The following is a 19,202-nucleotide window of genomic DNA, read 5'->3' on the forward strand; positions in this document are numbered from 1 at the left end:
ACCTTGATTGACTGCAAGTTGCTGGCTGCCCTTGTTCCATAGAAATGGCAATTTTAGCTTATGGAATAACAAAGCAACCAACTAAGCGAATCGTCTGTGCTTTCTTCTGTAACCGTAGAAGTACACTGAAATGTTCTTCTCCGCACACCAGTGATCATTATTCCAGTGAAAGCAACCCACAGCCTCCTCAGAATAGATAAGGACCTTTACAAAGAGACCAGGGTTTTAATATTTATTTTGCCCGTGTGCACGCACATGCAAATGTGGCTCATATGTTATTTTAAATGAAAACACTAGCGCAAGGCAGTCTTTAAAGTTAGAGTGGAAGAGCTCTTCTGCTCTTCCTTGACTGACTAGTGTCAACCCATTTAATACTCTGATAATGACAGCTATGCCAGCTGAACGCCACTGCCAGAGGGCAATTTTCTAGTTTATTTCTGCAAAGTATTTATCTAGAGATAATTACATATTAACCTGGTATGTTTTACTTGCAGTTGTAATACAAATTGACCTGGCATCAAACCATATATTACAAATGTTTGCAATTATACCATGAGCGTTCCAAAAAATTCCCCACATTGAGAAGAGAGAAACTTCCATTCTCATTGCAGCTGTCCTATGGCTTTTAATTTTAAAAGTAGGTCCTAGTTTTAATGGTGGAATTAAATATTCTTAGCAATGTGAAATATAAATTCTTACACATATATCTGTGAAATAGAGATTGGTATCTGCTTCCTATGGATCACAGTTATTAAAATTAAATTTCTGATTAATTTTTTCCCATTGTACATGAGAAATAAGAGTACATAATGAGTTGTAAAGTTCTAAAAAGAGGTAGAAGAAAAGTTCAATTTCAGTTGTCACTAAGGAGGGAAGAGCAGTTCATAGACATCTAGCTGAGACTTAATGCGAGGATGAGCATGGACCCGGTTTGCTACTTTTGACTGGCCTTGGAAAGGTGCAGAAACTCAGGGTGCCTCTCTCTGCTGCCTCCTGCTCCTTCAGTTCTGCCTGTCACTTGCAATCCCGTTCCGTCTCCTCTCGTGTGAGACTGCATGTAACAGTAAAATGCAGATTTACCTCCACGGTGGTTTATTTATTATGGTTAGAACCAATGTCTTCCTCCCAGATCTGGGATCTGACCCTGTATGACAAAATTACCAGCTGCCTCTGAAGTTCAAGCACGACCCCAGTATTTTCCTCGTTGCCAGACAAGCTCTGTGGCTAATATTGCAAGATTTTAATTTATTTTTTTCTTTCTAGTTGAAGAAGCATTCCTGAGGAACATACTCTTATTTTTAGACATGCTGGAGCATCCTGGGGTGTTTGGGCTTGTGATACTGTCGGGTACAGGTTTATCACAGCTTCTGTTCAGAAATGTTGTCTGGTTACCTTGGGACTGCTATTAATTCAATCCAATGTATAGTAACGTGTAAACAGAACATTTCTTCACAAAATAGAGAATAAAACCCACAGTCACAAATGCTTATGGAAGGCATTGTGTAAGTACAATAAGCTTGATTTTTCTCTATAGTTAGTTCACCTGATACCAGAAAGGATTCTCTGTCCCCACCTCTGCCTTTCCAGACACCTACCTGTTAAGGGTCATGCTTTCCCATGTTCTTTATGCCTTAGGCAGCACTCGTTAGAGAACCACTTATTGAAAGCGTGGTCGTTTTTCTAAACAGTCCCAGGGGCGTATCCAGGTAGACGTGATCTTTCTCCCAGAAATGTTTTTCTTTCTTTCTTATCCAGGAGAAAGCCTGTCCATTGTTCTTAATTAAAATAATGCAATGGTTTTTCTTCTTTGGTGAGCCAAATATCTCTGTTAGACAGTGTGTCACTTTGTGTATGTGACCGTCTGAGTAAAAACTTCTTGCTTTAAGGAAGGGAAACACTCCCCCCCCCCCCCCCCCCATTTATTGTATGCGCAGGTTTCAGTGGAAGTGTTTTCACTGCTGGATCTTTGATTTCCATGGGGTATGAACTGATGTACATGTGATAGAAATATCTGAACAGGATATTAAGACCTGGCTTGTTGCTTACTCTTGGTTGAAACCAAATATTAACTAGCCCCTTCGGAGTGATAACGGGTTGAAATGATGAATCCACAAAGTCTTTCTTCAAGTTCTGAATCCCACTTAAAACAAAATAATTCCCAAATGCACCTGCAGTTGGGGCTGGGAGTGGTGTTGGTGCCTGGGGTGGGTACCTGACAACAAGCTTCTCTTAGGGTATCTTGCATCTGCAAATTTCCAGTTTATCAGTTAAAACAGTCTGTGACTGACTTCTCCGTGTCTAAGGGTCTGTTTTACCTATATTGTTCAGGTGTGCATGTAAAAATTTTCTTTGAATCCCTTATAAATACTATTCCTTCACCTTGAAATTATTTGTAGAGACCTTTTTAAAATGAGAATATACTTCAATAGTCTCATTGACATTTTAGGAAACAAATTTGCTTGTTGGTGCTTTCTGCTAGAAATGTAATACATGCTCATCATTATGATAATGTGTAAGTATATATATTAACCAAAGAAAACCACCAGGGATTCAAAAGCCAGCATGTCAAATAATGTCTTTTACTTGTTCCTTTTTACAAACAGATATTCAAGAATTTTATGAAGTGACACTGTTAAATTCCCAGAAAAGCTATGAGCAAAAAATAGAAGAAGCAAATCAAGTTGCAGAGAAATGGGAGAAGACAACATCTGCTACAGACCATGAAAATCTGCAGAAAAACCAAGAGGTAATTTAACAGATTAAGAAATAAAACATATATATGAGTGAGATGTCTCAAGCCTGAGAAAGGCCACACAGTGATTTATAAGATTGAAAGAATGGCTTTAATTAAGGAATTAGATTAGGATATGGAAGATACATAGTGGTATCCCTCTGACCTTGAGTATGTTGATAACTTCTTCATCCTTTCAGTTGCTGTCTGTCAAAGGGGAAGTAAAAAAACCCTTTCTTTTTCTCCTCCTTGGTGTACTTTACCTGATGCTTGGTGTGATTACCCCCAAAGGAAATCTTATTTCTTCCACTTGCTAATCACCACTGAGATTATTAATACTCCAGCAATTGTATCCTGTGTAAAAAAAATCTCAATAGGGCTTTTCATATTTCATGGGACTGACATTGGGCAGAACTTTTCCATAGCTCGAGTGCACAGAGTTATCAACCAAACCAATCTCTGTGTGAGGAACAGATACAGAGAAGAAAGTTCTATAGATTGGCTTTTCTTCTGTAGCCAGTGGAAAGATTCAAAACCGTTTTCTCACCGCTGGCTCTAATCTGCCTTTGCCTGCCTCCAGATTATTATGAACTAAATTAGCAATCTGAAGTAATTGCCTCCCACCACGTTTGTACTTCAAAGACAAAACAAAAATCCACAGAACCAAGCAATGAATTGCTTTGTTCTTAAACACAGAGACAGAAATAAAGTGGGCATAGACTGCAAACTGCAAATATCCAGGCCAAAATCAAAGATGAAGGAACTGTATAAAAAATTTCCATTGTTCTTATGGTAAGAAAGGAATTTCAAGTTTTACATGTTTTTCCAAAGCACTTTCCATAGGCATGACTATTTTACAGAGCTTTCCTCTTAAAAAAAAAAAACAAAAACAAAAAAACCAAAAAAAACCAGAAGCAAATTGTAGTTCTATGTGCCATTTTATATGTGATTCTTTAAAACGATAAATCGGAATTGCAGGCAGCTAGAACAAAACTCTCTGAAGACATGAAGAACTTTATTGTAAAAATTAATTAGCAAAAGAAGCTTGCAGAATTAATGAGAACAAGCAGTCTGATTTTGAGTGAAATAAGAACAAATGAGTCTTAACATTAATGTACTATATATATATATATATCATGAATGATTTAACATTTGAGTCTCAGCTTAAAGACACTGCTAGCTAATCTCTGCCTTTCTTTGCACAAAGCTATATGCTTTAAAATGGTGAAAGTGTATTCCAGTGTGTTATCTCTTGAAACACCCGACAAAGACAGCGGATCACAGACACTCTTGTTATTCCAGCCTCCTCAAAGTATCTGACCCTCAACCCCGTCTTCCTTAACCTTGTTGCTGTCTGAGGGGTGTGCTGCTGGACTTGTCTAGGGGGATGTAAACTGCAAATTCTATGCTGAGAAAAATAGAATGTATAGGACTAACTCCAAATTTTGCTTCTTTTATTGAAAATGACGTTCTGATTTCAAGCAAAGCAATAGGAAACTTGGTTAGAAACTGGAATAGCCATTTCAAGCCAGGGTTGAGTCTGTACCCCTGGCAGTCAGGGTATTGTCATTTTCAAGTTTTCTGTCTATCCATAAATTTCATCAGTGTAATGGCAGCACAGAACGTTTAGTCCCTTTAAAAATCACACCTGCATGTGTTTTAAGGGTCCAACCACAGTCAAAACAGACTGGAAGTATAGGCTTTTGTGGCTTGTTTTTTTTTTTTCCTTCCAACAGCACAACAAACTATCAGCAGTTCCGAGTCAGAACTGATTAGCACATGCTGAATGTGCCAGCTGCTGTACAAATCCAATACAGTACTTTGCTTTCTATGAGAAATTGCCTTATGAAAATGTAACTGGATAATCTTATACATCACATAAATTCTTATTCATGGTCTGTCTGTTCCTTATGGGAAACACTGGTTTTGTACTTTCCTTTTCCATCCTCAATTACACGTCCCAAATTACACTCCCCTCTTCCATGCAGCGTTCTTCTGCAATAAAAGCCCAAGTGTGGTCATTCAGTCCAGAGGCCTTTCATGCCTTTCACTTGACTTGGCTGTCTATATATTGTTTTTCTATATACATTTGTTCTTTTTCTGTATTTTTATTCCAGTCTTAATTGTTGATAAAAAAGGAAGCAGCTTTCTCTATCCAGGTCAAGCATCCTGTGACACCTCCTTGCATTGATGTATTTGCTTTTCTGAAAGTGTAGACTTTCAGGTAACAGAAAAGTTTTTAGATTGTTGTTTGCAATACAATACAAGTTCGCAATACAGGGGTTGCTGGTCTCTATGCTTTTGCACCTGGCATCTGTGATTACCATAGAGGTTTGTAACAAACTGATGCTGTATCTTACATATTGGGACTGGATCTTCAGCCAATTAAGAGGGATGAAAGGGTGGTCACGATCCATCCTATAATCTCCCATCATTCTTGGGGAATGTCTCGAAAGAGAGACATCTCCCAGGCTCGGAGACTCTAATTCTGCGTGGCCCTTGCAAAAGCAGGAGAAAAGTCAGGGGAATATGTTAGTTCACCATATGTGCCAGAAACAGTTGCATCCATATTTTTAGCGTGAATGACCCCCCCCACAGCACCCCATGGCTACAAACAACGGAATTAACAAAATGTATTAGGGTTTGCTGCTTTTTCCTTTTTTTTTTTTCTTTCCAGTGGTGGTTTTTTTTTTTTTTTTTTTTTTTTTTTTTACTTGCAAGCTTTTTGTTAAACTCTGGTAAAACCTGAACTCTGCTGTTCAGGTATTGACCCTGAAGGAGCTCCTGGTCCTCATGAAATTGCTAAATGTTTTGGTATGGCCTATGCCTTCAGACCACATCCTTTTTGAACTGTTAACTCCACTGTTAACAGCTTTGTTGGCTATTCAAATGATAGGTGACATCAATGTTTCCAGATGCAAAATGCAATATTACCTATCATAATTTTATTATTCCATTTCACCCTGTATAGGAACTAAATATATGTGGCAATGTGTCTGGCAGAGAATTAAATATCATAGACCAAAATAATTTCACTGGGTGAGTGCTAGTGAGTAAGGAAGAAAGGACATATACGATTGATATTTTTTTGGTGTGAAACTATACCTGTTGTTTTCCCTCCTATAAATCCAACTGACAAAATCAATTTAAATGGTGGATGGTTTCAGAATGAATGAAACGTTGTTGAGGCAGGTTCAGTATTCACTAAAACGTTTACTAGGCTTTACTTGTGAAGGCTCTTACTTGTTTCGTATGTTCATACAGCAAGCAGGGAATGTGGCATGTTGGGTAATAAATTAAGGAAGTGCAACCTGTTAGTTATGGTCTAAGAAGTCAAGAATACAGTCCTGAGGAAGACCTAAAAATTCTTGTTGTCCATTCTCTTGCCCTAGGGCAGGTCAACTGTTTGATCAGTTCCTGACATGTTTGTCTAATCTGTTCTTTTAAACCTCCCACGGTGGAGAGTCAACGACTTCTCCAGGTAACTTATTTCCTCACCGATAGAAAGTCTTTCCTGATGACAAACTGGAGTTTCTCTAACTGCAATTAGAACCCATTAGTTTTTATCCAATTCACAGTAGGCATGGAGAACAATTTATTCAGGGCTGTTCCATAAAGCACTTAAACATATGTTTAACTAATCATATATAATAACAGGAGCTTCTAAGTTCTCTGCTTTTCTTTCCCCCAGTCTTTTAAAATGACCTTTGTGACCTGATTTCCTCAGCAGTGTTGTGATTTTAGCTAACATGCCCATGTAGCAACAAATGCTGGGTCCTAATGAAAAATCAGGTCTTATGGGAAAGAAAATATTTAGTTGGCTCAGACTCTTCTCAAAGGAGCTGTTAGAGTTATGAATATTTTATTTTCCAAACAAGAGCAGTGTGGGCACTGTGGAAGGCAATGGGGTCTTGACAGCACAGGCATTATATATGTCTCTGTATCTCCATGTATATATAAAAAGATCCTGGAAACTACTCTGCAAGATTTGTATATTAATGAAAATGCTAACTCAGGATTTGGGAACTGCAGGTTTTAATTCCTTGCTGTTCTGGGTACTTCCTGAAGGGCTGTATGTGAGGTTTGAGAGAAGGACTTAAGAACTTAGTCACAAAAGGGAACTGGTAATTACAGTGTTTGAGGCATCTCACCATGTCCAGGTATCAGTTAAGGACCATATCCTGTGGTGCACCGCATGGTGGGAAGAAAAGAAGGTTTTAAAAAAAAATTAAAAAATTAAGCTCCACAAAACCCAGGACACACCTATAAACTAACAAGTAAAGAATTCAAAAAATGGGGCAAGGTGTTTATTCCCTTAATCTGCTTCATTACGACACTGATACTTTATCCTAATTGACGTTCAGAATCATGATCTCTTTTTTGTAAATAAGACCATAGCTAGACTCCTCTTGCGATGTGTGTAAAGGCACTGTTGATACATTTTTCCTTATGAAGAAGCTGTTTGGCTGGAAACTTTTTTCCAGGATGTAGAAATCCATATTCATCTCCCTTCTTGAGCAGAGCTGGTAGTGCTTCTGTTCTCACCCGTGAGAGTGTACTATGCATTATGCCAGCTGGTATTTTGCTTTATCTTGTTGGAGTGTTGCCAATTTATATGGAATAATTAAATATTCATTAGGACAGAGCGCTGACACATGACTCTATAGCCTAGAGTTATAATTATTACTGCTCTGATGAGTATTAAAGTTACAGCATGTTTTGCCATCTTCAGCATACCCAAGGGTGGAATCCTCCATCCCCACCAGGTACCCAAACATCAGTGTTGAAGAGTCATAGATGCAAAGTCCTTCTCCCTGTTAGCTCTTCTCCATCTCCCCATTGTCACCACCACATATATTCAAATTGAGTGGGATATTTAACAGAAAAGATTAAGAAACTCACTCCACATGCCTAGTATGTGAGGCACTGTCACAGGGCCCATACGTTCGTCTCTCTCAAACTGCATTTAGGGCATGCGGGATGCTGGGTTCAGCAGGAGGGTTGGTGGAACATATGGGAGGAAGTGTGTTTGGAGATCACCTAACTGAGCAGGCTGTGAAGGTGTGCCAGGAACACGTAGTTTGTGGGATGCTGAGAGTGCTTAGACATTGAGCTGATTGATATGGCGCAGCCAAGCTTGTTTTGGGAACAAACAAATGCCAGGTAGCTACCCTTGAGGACACGGCTGTGGAGAGCTGACACTACAACCATAACGTGCCTCCTGAGTTCTGAGGATCTCGCTACTTTTAAGCTGAGTCACTTCAAGTTGCAGTAATAAAGCATCTGCATTGGCTTAAACTAAACAACAATTGCCTTGCATATGTACCCTGGTATCTGGCTTCTAGCAGGGGCCAGGAGCAGATGCTACAGGAAGAGTAAGAAAAGGGCAAGCCTGTATAATGGGCGCTTCAGCTGTTTTGCAAGTCTAATCTTAATTTGTTTGGACTAGAAGCACAGAAAGCACTCAGTGCAGGGAAACTCAGCATTACCTTATTTATAAACATTCAGCATGCTATTCACCGCAGCTAGCGTACTGGCTGGGGAAGTGGCCCGATCTGCTGCTGAAAATCATGAAGACAGCGTTTCTTTGTGATTTTGCCTCCTCCAAAGAGCTTCATTACTACTTTGGACTAAGCTTTATAAGACCAGCATTCACAGCTTGAAAGTGTTTTCTTAAAATTAGGGCTCTTAAATTGTCCCTGCTGGATAGAGAAGACCGATTTCACTCCTAGGAAATGTGAGATAGGGATTCAGCTGGAAGCTGTTTAAATTCAGGTTTTCCACTGTTGAAGGAGTGCTCTTGCCCTACCCAGTTCCAGGTAAGGCTGGGGAAAGTTGTTGTCCGTCTCTGCTGTCAAACCTTTGCAATTGTGCAGCAGTTAGTGGGTGACTGGGGACTGAGAGGCGGGTGTGCAGGTCTGAGCCTGGCTCCTCAGCTTAGCAAATGGTCACTTGCCTGGGAAAAAGTATTTTTCTCTCCAAGGACTCTCTGCATTGCGTTAAACAGTCACTAGGTAAAGGATGCCTCTCGCTTAAATGTGCAGATAGACAGAATTAAAACTGTGAGATGCTCAGAAAATACAATAATGAAGAACATAAAAGTACCTAGATGGAGGTATCCATCTGGTAAACAAAAATTGAATTGCTCTTTAGCTATGACAATATTAACACTGCTTGAAGCTACAGGCTTGTGCTCAGCTCAGAAGCTCATTAGAAGACATAAATTTACCCTTGTTTCAACCTCTGTTTTCATTAGTTGGTCTCCAGTGCTACTTATTTCTGGTCAGCAATGTTTTGACCTTTATTCAGATGGAAAATTGAGGTGAAGGAACACTGCTGTTGCTCTTGTATATAAATCTGGTAGCTGAAGGTCTGCTTGTCCCTTTATCATCATAGCATGAAAAGACTATTTACTTATAGGGCATACGGTGCAGATACTTCCAGCATATTGAACAAGAATCATTTGCAATTACTGTGCAAGTCTGGTCATCACACACCGATCTCACGTGCGCAATCTCCATTCAGCACAGTGTGATATTATCATTGCTTTGAGATGGTCCCCAAAGATTCCAGTTCTCCATTTAATTCCTGTTGTTCCATGCATTTCTTGTGCTAGAGGCTCATTTTGCCAAGACAGTCAATTGCGGCATGCAAAATGAATCCTATTTCTGCTTGCTTCAGGAATGCCTGCTATCCTTATACCCAGCTGTTATAAACATTGTAATTGCTTCTCTGTCCTTTAAGTGCTGGCTTGTTAAAAGTTCCAGTAGTAAACCTCTTACTTAAAAGTCTTCTGCCTGGAGCAATTATCAAACTGTTAATCTGTTTCACACTAACAGATTGTCTAAAAAAATGTGGACCTGCAAGACCCTTCTAGATGTGCCTCTAAAAATTCAGTTTCTTCTATGGATTTTTTGTGTTCTTTGTTTATAACTGGGTACAGCTTAATTTGTATGGTTGGTTACCCCAGGAGCCAAATATGATTCTGTTTAAGTGATTATACTTAATATGCAAGAGTCAACCATAATGCTGTATTAGAAGTGTTCAAAACATTCAGTTTTATGTGTCTGTTTCTCCACTAGATTTAGCTCCTACAGTATACATTTATCTGATCAAATGCAGTTTGTGTCTGTGGGTTGATTTTGTACCAGAGCCAATTCCCATGTAATTCTGTTTGGCACTAAGTTCTCCTTCAGGAAGGCAGCAGTCTTTTTAAGGGGTACTGTATAAGTGACATCCTGGTTTATGTTTTGCTAGTTGTGTTCCTTCAGCGCCAAGGATGTGTAGCAACCATAACTAGATCATTGTTTAACAGCAATGCTGAAGCTTGGCTGAATGTTTTTTTGTTAATATAAATTACCTTTGCAGTTGTATTTTTTTATGCATTAATAAGGTTTTTACTTGCAGAGATTATTTATATGCTTGCCTCCTCAAATGGTTTAACTAACTAGAAATGGGTAACTGCAAAGTCACTGTGTTATTAAAAACCTTATTTATAACTAACTGCAGCTATGGGTCTCTATTTATAAATTGTTATTGTTCTGTAGATTGTCAATAACTCGAGTGCCAGCACGTCTGTTAAATATCGCTTCAGAGCTGCTTCTGAGTGTGTTTTTATGTGGTCAGGCCAATGTCTTTGTTCTAAACCAAGAACAGTGTCATCCTGTGGACAGAAATGCTCCAGAATGTCGTGTTCTGCCCCTAGTAACCTGAATCCCTACAGGAGAGTTTTCCGATGGAGTCGTGACACAGAGCAGGGCAGCATGCATGTCATGCCGCTCTCTAAACAGAAAATCTCTGTCCTGCTGGGCAAGTCTTGGAACTAGAACATTGTTCTTCGAACTCCACGCAGACACAAGGAGATGGCAAAAGATGTGCTCCTAGGAAAAGCCTTTTCCTTTGTTGCCTCTCACTCTTATTTTAACATCACCCTCATGTTGCTGTGCCTTGCAGGGGAGTTTAGAGGGCTTACTGGTCTGATAATTCCTTTCTGACAGAGATATTTGATTTAATGAACAATTGTTTGTTTAGCTTAACAATTATTTTCTATTGACGTTGGTGGAGGGGGAACAAACTGGGAATCTCAGCATTAAACAAACTAAACCAGATCAGCAGTGATGGAAGAGTCACATCCACCACAGCAGGTTTATTTGTTTTTATTTTTTCTTTTAACGTTCCTATAATATGCCTGTCAAACAACCTCTAGGCAGTTTTCTGATCTGGGATTTGTTATTACATCTGCAAAGGATTGGGAGCAGCCAGAGCAGCTGCTAGGGTCCAGAAACAATAATTTACCCCAATAAAAATGTGCCTGAATATTAACCAGTATACAGAATTAGCCAAACTTTTAATTAAGCAATGGGTCTCTATTGTGGTAAGCACTGAGGTCAGACTATTGTGTAAATTCCACTTCTGTGTACCAAGGTCAAAAATGATATTTTCATAGTATCTTTAGCTACTAGATCTACCACTTAACAAAAAGCTTTGCAATTTTAACATATTCTTTTCTAAAATAATTTTCTGAAACATGATAGGTTTTAACAAGGGCATATCAGAGTAATCTGAAAAAATACCTATGTAAAAATATCAGAATGTGCCAACAGGCTTCTACCACAAGCCAGCAGTTCCTCTGAAGTGTGTGTGTGATATAATTCATTGTTTCTAATATGATTTTGAGAAGTTATATGTGAACCACCTACCAAAACAAATACATCAACTCATAAAAATAGTTCTTTGCCCTATAAAACTGTGAGGGTTCTGTAAAATTGATATTCAGGGATGAAAGTACTCTAGTTAACTTTCACTCTAAAAATATTTCAGAGCAATTGTCTCACTCACACGTTTATTAACTCTGATCATTCACTAATCTGAGCAGCTAAGCAGGAGAATTCACTGCCCTCCATGTGCAAAGGACACAGGTCTCTGTAGAGAGGTCTAAGAGCCCATATATATTTCTGCAGTCTACCAATACTTCTTTATTAAAATGCTTCTTAAATAGTTTCCAAGAATAAAGAAGATATCACCCCAAGACTTCTGGATCGTATAAAGATCACCCTGGGAGTGATTTCTTGGATAGGTGCATATATCTTTGCTCGCTGAGATAATATATATGAAAGAGAAAATATCATCCCTGCTTTGCTTGGTTTTTTTTTTATAAACTGGGACAAGTACTTGCAGGTTTTAACAAATAGTAAATACAATCCCAAATGTAACAACCTGGGAAGTTAAAGGGAAGCTGTCAACTTGAAAATATCCTTTCTCTCCACATTTTTAACGTATAATATAGTTACAAATTTTCTATGACTAGAACCACAGGACTACGCATTTTCAGCTTGTACATTTTACACACTTGACTGTGCTTAACTATCACCCCTACCACTGTGCTTAACTATCACCCGTACCACTTTAATGTGTCACAAGTTACAGTGAAAACTGTTCCTGGTTTAGAGATGAGTCAATTTACTGCTTATTTGCCATTGTAATATTTAGGTTGATCATGAACAAAGCATTTCTCTGGACCTTTGTGGGCTGTGAAGGAGTGAATTTCACCCTTGGCCATTCTCCTCCTCCTTGAAAAGAGCCTTCAGGAACGTGTTTCTTTTTCCATGTAATCTTGATCTATTTACCCATCCAAGTATAGGGATCACTTCCTGGGCTGGTTTCTCTAACCATGTTTTCCTTGCTGTTGGAAGCCTCTGTTGCCTTCCACCTTTCCACCGTATCAACACCACTCCATTTGTCTTTCTTTTAAGGTCTGTCATGGCCTGTCTTCTCTCTGCAGGTCTACTTCTGTACCTCTCTAGCGACTGACCTCCACGTCTCCGTCCTCACCTCTTCGTGACATATATTCAGTGAGGAGCTTTCATGGTGTTGGCACCTCCAGTGTGCAGAAGCTTTTCAGAAAGAGCTGTGAGACTATCTCATTTCATCCTTAAAATTGTCTTTTGTCCCAGAAGAGGTGGTTGCAGTCATAACAATCATTCCTGGTAATGCCGTTCTCTTCCTGTTGATCAATATTGCCCCACAGCTTGCTCACATTTCTCCAGTTTCTGTTGTCTTGAACAGAAATGGACAGTTTGATGGAGCAGAAGCCCCCTGCAGCAGCACAAAGGAGGTGGAAAGTGTGGCTGTGTATCTGCAGCCTTGTGTCTCTGCAAGGTGCTTATTCCCTCCACACTCAGAAAACTAGTTTAACGTATGAGTTCTGAAACTGAATTTTTAATACAGCTTCAAATAGCTCATGTTTTAAAAAATGTCATGTAGCTGAATCTCACGCTTTCATCAGCCTGCGTAGACCTACACAGATGCTGATGGGGGAAAATGGGTTGAACCCGCTAATGGCTCCCTGTGCTGGGAATGATTGCAGCAGTCCAGCCGTTGCTTTGGCTGATACGTATGGCTGCTTCTGCTTTTTGTCAGCACGTCAGCCTTGTGACTATATAGTTATAGCCCTGGTAGTGGTGTCCAGTTCACTGTTGCAGCTGCATAAATTGCTTGGCTGAAAGGACTGACCAAAGCGAGGAAGGTTTCCAGACCCTCCAGTGCTTTGCAGATGGGTGTAGGGAGCCTATCTGGCTTGTTGAAATGCTGTGTCTGTCACTGTATATTTTTTTTTTAGCTCAGCACTTTCAGGTAGTCAGGTATCTCTTTCTGAGAAGAGAAAAGGCAAACAGGTGCTGTGGCAAGCTGGTAAAAAATATACAATTAGGACTAACAGATGTAGCGGATCTGAAGTCCGCTTTCTCAGCAGAAAGCTTTTGAAACTCCGGTGGAAACAGCGATTGGTTACTTTAAATTGTTATTGTTTTAATGAACCACTACAACAAGTTTGATCTGTATGTTTTGGAATTTAATTACAGTGAGAAGGACTGAAAGGAACCGCTGAGAGATTTCAGGTCACTTGTTACGTCAGACTGGTGTCTTCTCTCACACATTTTTTAGTGGTGTAGTTTGTAGAAAACCAGAGGCACCAAAACAGACAGTTTTGTCTCTTCCCAAGGAGTAGAAGATTCATAACGGACATATGCTCCACTTACATAATCGCTAGTCTTTTTTGAGTTATCTTGTACTTTTGACAGTAAATGTTTCCAGGGTACCCATCGGTATCTTTGCTAGGTCAGCAGCAAGCCTGTAACAAGAGTTTCCAGTATTCAGGATGCTGGCTGTGCTGTTGCCTGATGCAGTCCATCTTAGTCTGCAGTTATCTGTGTACATCTTAATGCTGTTTCTTAACTCAGTACAAACTTTTATTTCTTAGCTTCCTTGCTTTTGTTCCCACCTGGGGAATGTGCCTGACACACACGCACACGTCTTTGCACCCACAGTGGGCACTTCTGTTACTTTTGAGGATTAGAATTGTCATTTATTGCTCTTCACTTACAAATTGTGATGATAGTCTTACCCTTGAACAAGGACCACAGACCTCTTTTATATCGTGGCTCTGCTCTATGGAGAGCCATCACGGAGAGCAGAGGACTGATCGGATGTCCTTGCTCAGTGCTGAGCAGCGTGTTCATATCGTAGTGAACTCAGAAAACCAAGAGACTCTGTGTCCAGCTTCACAGTGCTTTGTTGCAGCCCAGCCAAAAGACGGGGGAGGCTTGGCTTGGCTTTGTGCCTTGTGATCAGGTAGTTGGTCACAAATCTGTGGAAGATTCCTAGTTACCATAGCTAAGAAAACAAGCATTGCGATGTTTCCAAACTGTAAAATTACATCGCTGTTTGCAGGTATTTGTCTTAATAGTAGAAACCGCATTTTTGCCGGTAGCCCCTTAAAAATGCAATGTTAAAACTGGTCATCTCTTACAGGGGCACCTCTTGTGAACCCTGTTTACTAATTACTGCACAAAAGTGTCAAGAAGATGATCTTGCTTAACTTCAGCTTTTAGCTAGTGAAACGCCAGTCTGATGTTTAGTTTTTAAGCTAGTGAGATGTAGAGTTGTCCTGATAGTAAAAAAGCAATAGCTTGCGAACAATGGGCTACTGTTATGGTTTAACACGGCAGGTAGCTGAACACCACACAGCCACTTGCTCCCTCCCTCCAACAGTGGGATGGGGGAGAGAACTGGAAAGAAGAAGAATTTGAGGATGGAATTAAAGCCAGTTTAATGGAAAGGAAGATAATGATTCTAAATTCTTTTATATACAAACTAAGTGGTGCACAGTGCAACTGCTCACCACAGCTGACTGATACCCAGCCGGTCCCAAGCAGTAGCCCCTGGTCAGCTTTTTGCCTCCTTTATGTACTGAGCCTGACATTGTACGGTATAGAACATCCCTTTGGCCAGTTTGGGTCAGCTGTCCCTGCTGTGTCCCCTTCCACCTTCTTGTGCCCCCTCCGGCCCCTTTGCTGATGGGGTGGGGTGAGGAGCTGAAACTTCTTGACTTAGTGTAAACACTGCTTAGCAATAACTAAAACATCCGTCTGTTATCAACAGTATTCTCATCCTAAATCCAAAACACAGCACTGACCAGCTACTAGGGAGAAAATTTTATGCTATCCCAGCCAAAACCAGGACAGCTCCATATATAGAATATCACACAGTGGTGTGCTGTTGACATTAACAAACACCGATGTTTTTATGAGGCTTCTGAATACAACCTGAATTGGAATTTGAGACCTTGCTAATGAAGAAGTGAGCTTGTAGAGTAGCTAGTACGTAAAGGCGATCCAGGATGTTTTCAAGCAATATTCATCAACAATGAAAATATTTTCAGATATTTTTGATTAAGTTTTCCATCTGGCATTCCTCCAAGCCTGTAGGTACTTCTCTACCTGAGCCAGCCACCTTGATGTTAGATACATCCCAACAAAAGGAGAAGGAATTATCTAAACTGCCTAGACACATGTCCAAATGCATAAAGCTGCAGACAGCTTTAGTGTGATGTGTTTGCAGAGTCAGAAACTGTTTTCAAGAGACTGGATTTATCGCCTCATCCAGGCTCCCCTTCTGTCGTGTGAACTGGACCCTGGGTGCAGTGGACTGTGACAAGGACACTGTTTTTCATGTAAAGGACTATCAGCTTCAGCTGGCACTGCTGAGGTTTCCTGGTCTTTGTAGGAATCAGACAGGCTGTGTAAGGTAGTATGCGTGAGGGAGCATTACATGGACTAGGACACTTCCCTCCCACCACCCTTGAGATTGCCTGGTACATGAGGCATTTGCTCCTTTTTCTCACGATGCAGTTGACACTGATGTTTGTTTAATGGAGTTACAGCTGCCCTCACATTTCTGTGCTTCTAGAACTGCGAGCTCGCAGAAGCCGAAATCCCTGTGTGGTCCATAATGGTTTAACAGCCTTGGTCAGTGTTGGTGTTGATAGTTGGAGTCCTCATATGAAAGCACGGTTTCTGCCATCTCTCCATTAGGCAGTGGCAGGTTAGTACCCAGCATGTAGCTCACGGCAGTTGTCACAAAGGAAATTGTCTGGTAGCTCTGTGGAACCCCAGCCTTCTTCAAAGGTGTTTAGGGAATGTTTGTTTTCCCTTTCACTTCACATCGTGTCTGTTTGTTGATATTAGGGAGCGTGATGACATATTCTGCATTTTAATGACCTGAGTCATTCTACTTGACTTACCTTTTGAGTCCTTTTCCTTTACATATATCAGGGCAAAGCATTTTGTAATGCTCTATAGGAGGGAAGCTGAATGAAGGGAGGTGGCACTGTGTTTTGCCGAAGGTTTTGTTTAGCCACAGTATTTTTGCGTGTCAGCACGAGTACAATAGGGTTGTGCGGCTCAGCAGCCATGCCTTAGCAAGGCAGCCTGCCCGCTGTAATGACAGCCACTGCTTACTTCCCCTCCCTGTGGCTATAGCTGAAACAAATACTCTGCTATACCAAGGTTTAGGATGCTTGAAGCAAAACTATGTTGAGAAGAAAAAGTCATTACAATATTCTCCCGGGTTTTGATTTTGTGGTTTTCCGGTTTGTCTTTTTTTAGTTCAGGCTTATATCCTCGCATTAGTGTAAAACACCTTTGGTCTTCCTGGGTATCGCTTATGACATATCAGTACTGTACTTGAAATAGGACGGGTTTTATTACTGCTATTGAGTAAATTCACCATTTCTGGCAAGAATGGGCACAAAGTTGAATCTCAAGTGAAATGTGGTAGTTTGCTCCTCTGTGATTCTCTGGAGGTGTGTGTAAATAGCAAGAGACAGCGTGGGTCAGTGGTGGAGACAGGAGGCTGGATTCCTGTTCTTGGATTTGCTATGGGACCTGCAGTGCATCATGAAATAAATCAATTCAGTCACTGTATCTGAGTGACTTCTTATTAAGTGTGTTTCCTACAAGGTTATCATGTGGTACCTAGCACCATTGGGTGTTTCTCCTCTTTGGAGTTGTTATGATTCTATTTTTTTTTTTTTTTAATTTCACCCTAACACATTACGTGTCATTTTATAATGAGAATAGTACGATCAGGAACAAAAAGAGTTACGATGCTTGTCACAGTAAAAATACAGTGCTAGAGCTTGTCCTAAACTGTGTTGGTAACACACATGTACGCTCATGTTCTCCTGAGAATGATGAGGGATACAGTCCTCTGAAAGCCATCGTCATAGCCCTCCTGACTGAAGAGGCTATATAGTTAGTAGTAAATGAAGAGCTGCCCACAAAGGCCAAGACAGTCACAGGAGCCATTGCACTAGTTCCTTTTCCATCAAACCTCTAACCTTATATTCATAAATGCGCTATTCTTTAATCTGAGGTCACTCTATGCCGGCTGTATGGAACAGTGGTTACCAAGCAGTTCCTCATCTTGCATCTTAATATAATTATTATGAATTAATACGGTCTCTCTCATTACAGTTGTTACAGGGAGCCAGACCAATATGCAACGTTGCCAGTTGAGTAACTGCAATTTAATTGAATAGGGTTCCGGTTTGTGGCAGTGCAGAGCTGGGAAGGGTGAACAGGCACAGCAGGCTCCGCTGAGTTGCCCAGCTAGCTGGAGGTGGGGGGAGAAAGGCCACCCTCATCCTCTCTGCTCCTCCCGTCATGACAACCATTGATGGTCTTGAGTTTGTAAAAAAAGGTTTAGGCCAGCTCCTTGGAGACCCCAAGATTTTAGGAATCAGTTCTGCTCCTGGATAAATTCAAAGTCAAGCTCATTGTGTGCTACAACAGTGTGTATGAAATGTGGGAACTGCTCTGTAATATCCTCCCTGGCCTAGAGAGCACTGCAGGTCGTTTAATGTTTTGCATCTCCACAGCTATTTTTGCTGCCACTGCTGCCTCAAATCGACTATAGCTATGCACCTTTCTGAAGAGTCTAGCACTCCGTTAATTTATTTCTGGTTTTCAGGGGAAATGTACCAACTGGGGGCTGTTATTGTATAGGTCTTATGTTAAAACTTGACCTCAAGCCATATGAGTAGTGTTCTAAGGGGGACTACTGAACTAGCGATTTGAGCTAAGGGCTGTACATATCCTGGGATTTCTGGCAAACCCAGCACTGAGCCCTGGAATTGATAGTGAAATTCCCATGCTGTGCTGTGAACATCTTTGGAGGGAAAGTATATTAGTTTCAAGAAGAATTAGATGTGAAAAGAACAATTAAAAAATATTGTGTTATCGTAGCAACCAAAGCAGTTGGATTTTTTTTTTTTGTTAAAAAATAAAAACCAGCTGTACTGATGCAATGAAAAATGACACAAGAGAATAAATGTATCAGTTGTTATGGCAACTGAAATATGTAGGTTGGAATTTATGTATCCAGAACTTCTATGTAAGTAAAATAAACATTATCCTTGCTAATTAAAATATCATGCAGATATTATTTAATTTAAAATCATTAGTCATGGTTTTTTTCTTACAATTAATGACTTACTTTCTGTTTTCTATTTCCAAGTGTTTGAATTTGCTTCCAGCTGTGGTCTGCCTGTATTTTCAGGGCAAGATTCTCATTCCGCTAATACAGGCTTAAGTGTGGAGGGACTTCACTGAAGCTAATGAATAAAACGTATGCAGATGGGCACAACTGGAATCAAACCATGTGCTTTAACATGGTCTTCTTATTGCAGCTGAACTTTCTGCTCGGAGGGGCTTTTGGCAGGTGTCGCGGCTCCATGCTTGAAGGGACCTCCCTGCAACCACAGCACCCTATCTTCCCCCCCAGCCTGACAGAGTGCACATGGAGCTCCTTCCAGAGCCTGTTTCTGCATACAGCCTGCCTTCTTCAGCTGTAAATTTAGCTTCCAAGACATTGCATGATAGCCAATTCTAAATGAGCATTCATTAATTATGTTCGGCCTTTTAATTTTTCTAGTCCTTTTCCTCCGGCCTTCAGGAGAATTCAGTAATAGCTTCTGCTTTATTTGAAAGAAATAGATCTTTAATATCCCAAATTACTCTTCATATTTCATCTTTATGCCCAGCAAAGTGCAGGCCAATGGCTGAAAGGTAAGGAATGGGAAGAATGAGCATCAGAATCTGACTGAATCCCAGTGAGCTGAGAAAAATGCATT

The 19,202-nt window shown here is 40.4% G+C and overlaps 1 protein-coding gene across 8 annotated transcripts in view; it reads left to right on the forward strand.

Moving 5' to 3' along the window:
• Positions 1-19,202, forward strand: part of DLG2 (discs large MAGUK scaffold protein 2) — a 1,049,324-nt gene that overhangs the window by 120,046 nt on the left and 910,076 nt on the right. For all 8 annotated transcript variants that reach the window (XM_037377334.1, XM_037377356.1, XM_037377333.1 and 5 more), the window contains one exon: positions 2,604-2,746. In XM_037377334.1, the coding sequence (XP_037233231.1) occupies positions 2,604-2,746 (143 nt within the window). The remainder of the gene's footprint in view (positions 1-2,603; positions 2,747-19,202) is intronic.

Source organism: Falco rusticolus, chromosome 2 (genome assembly GCF_015220075.1).
Source record: "Falco rusticolus isolate bFalRus1 chromosome 2, bFalRus1.pri, whole genome shotgun sequence".
In the NCBI taxonomy this organism is placed as follows: domain Eukaryota; kingdom Metazoa; phylum Chordata; class Aves; order Falconiformes; family Falconidae; genus Falco; species Falco rusticolus.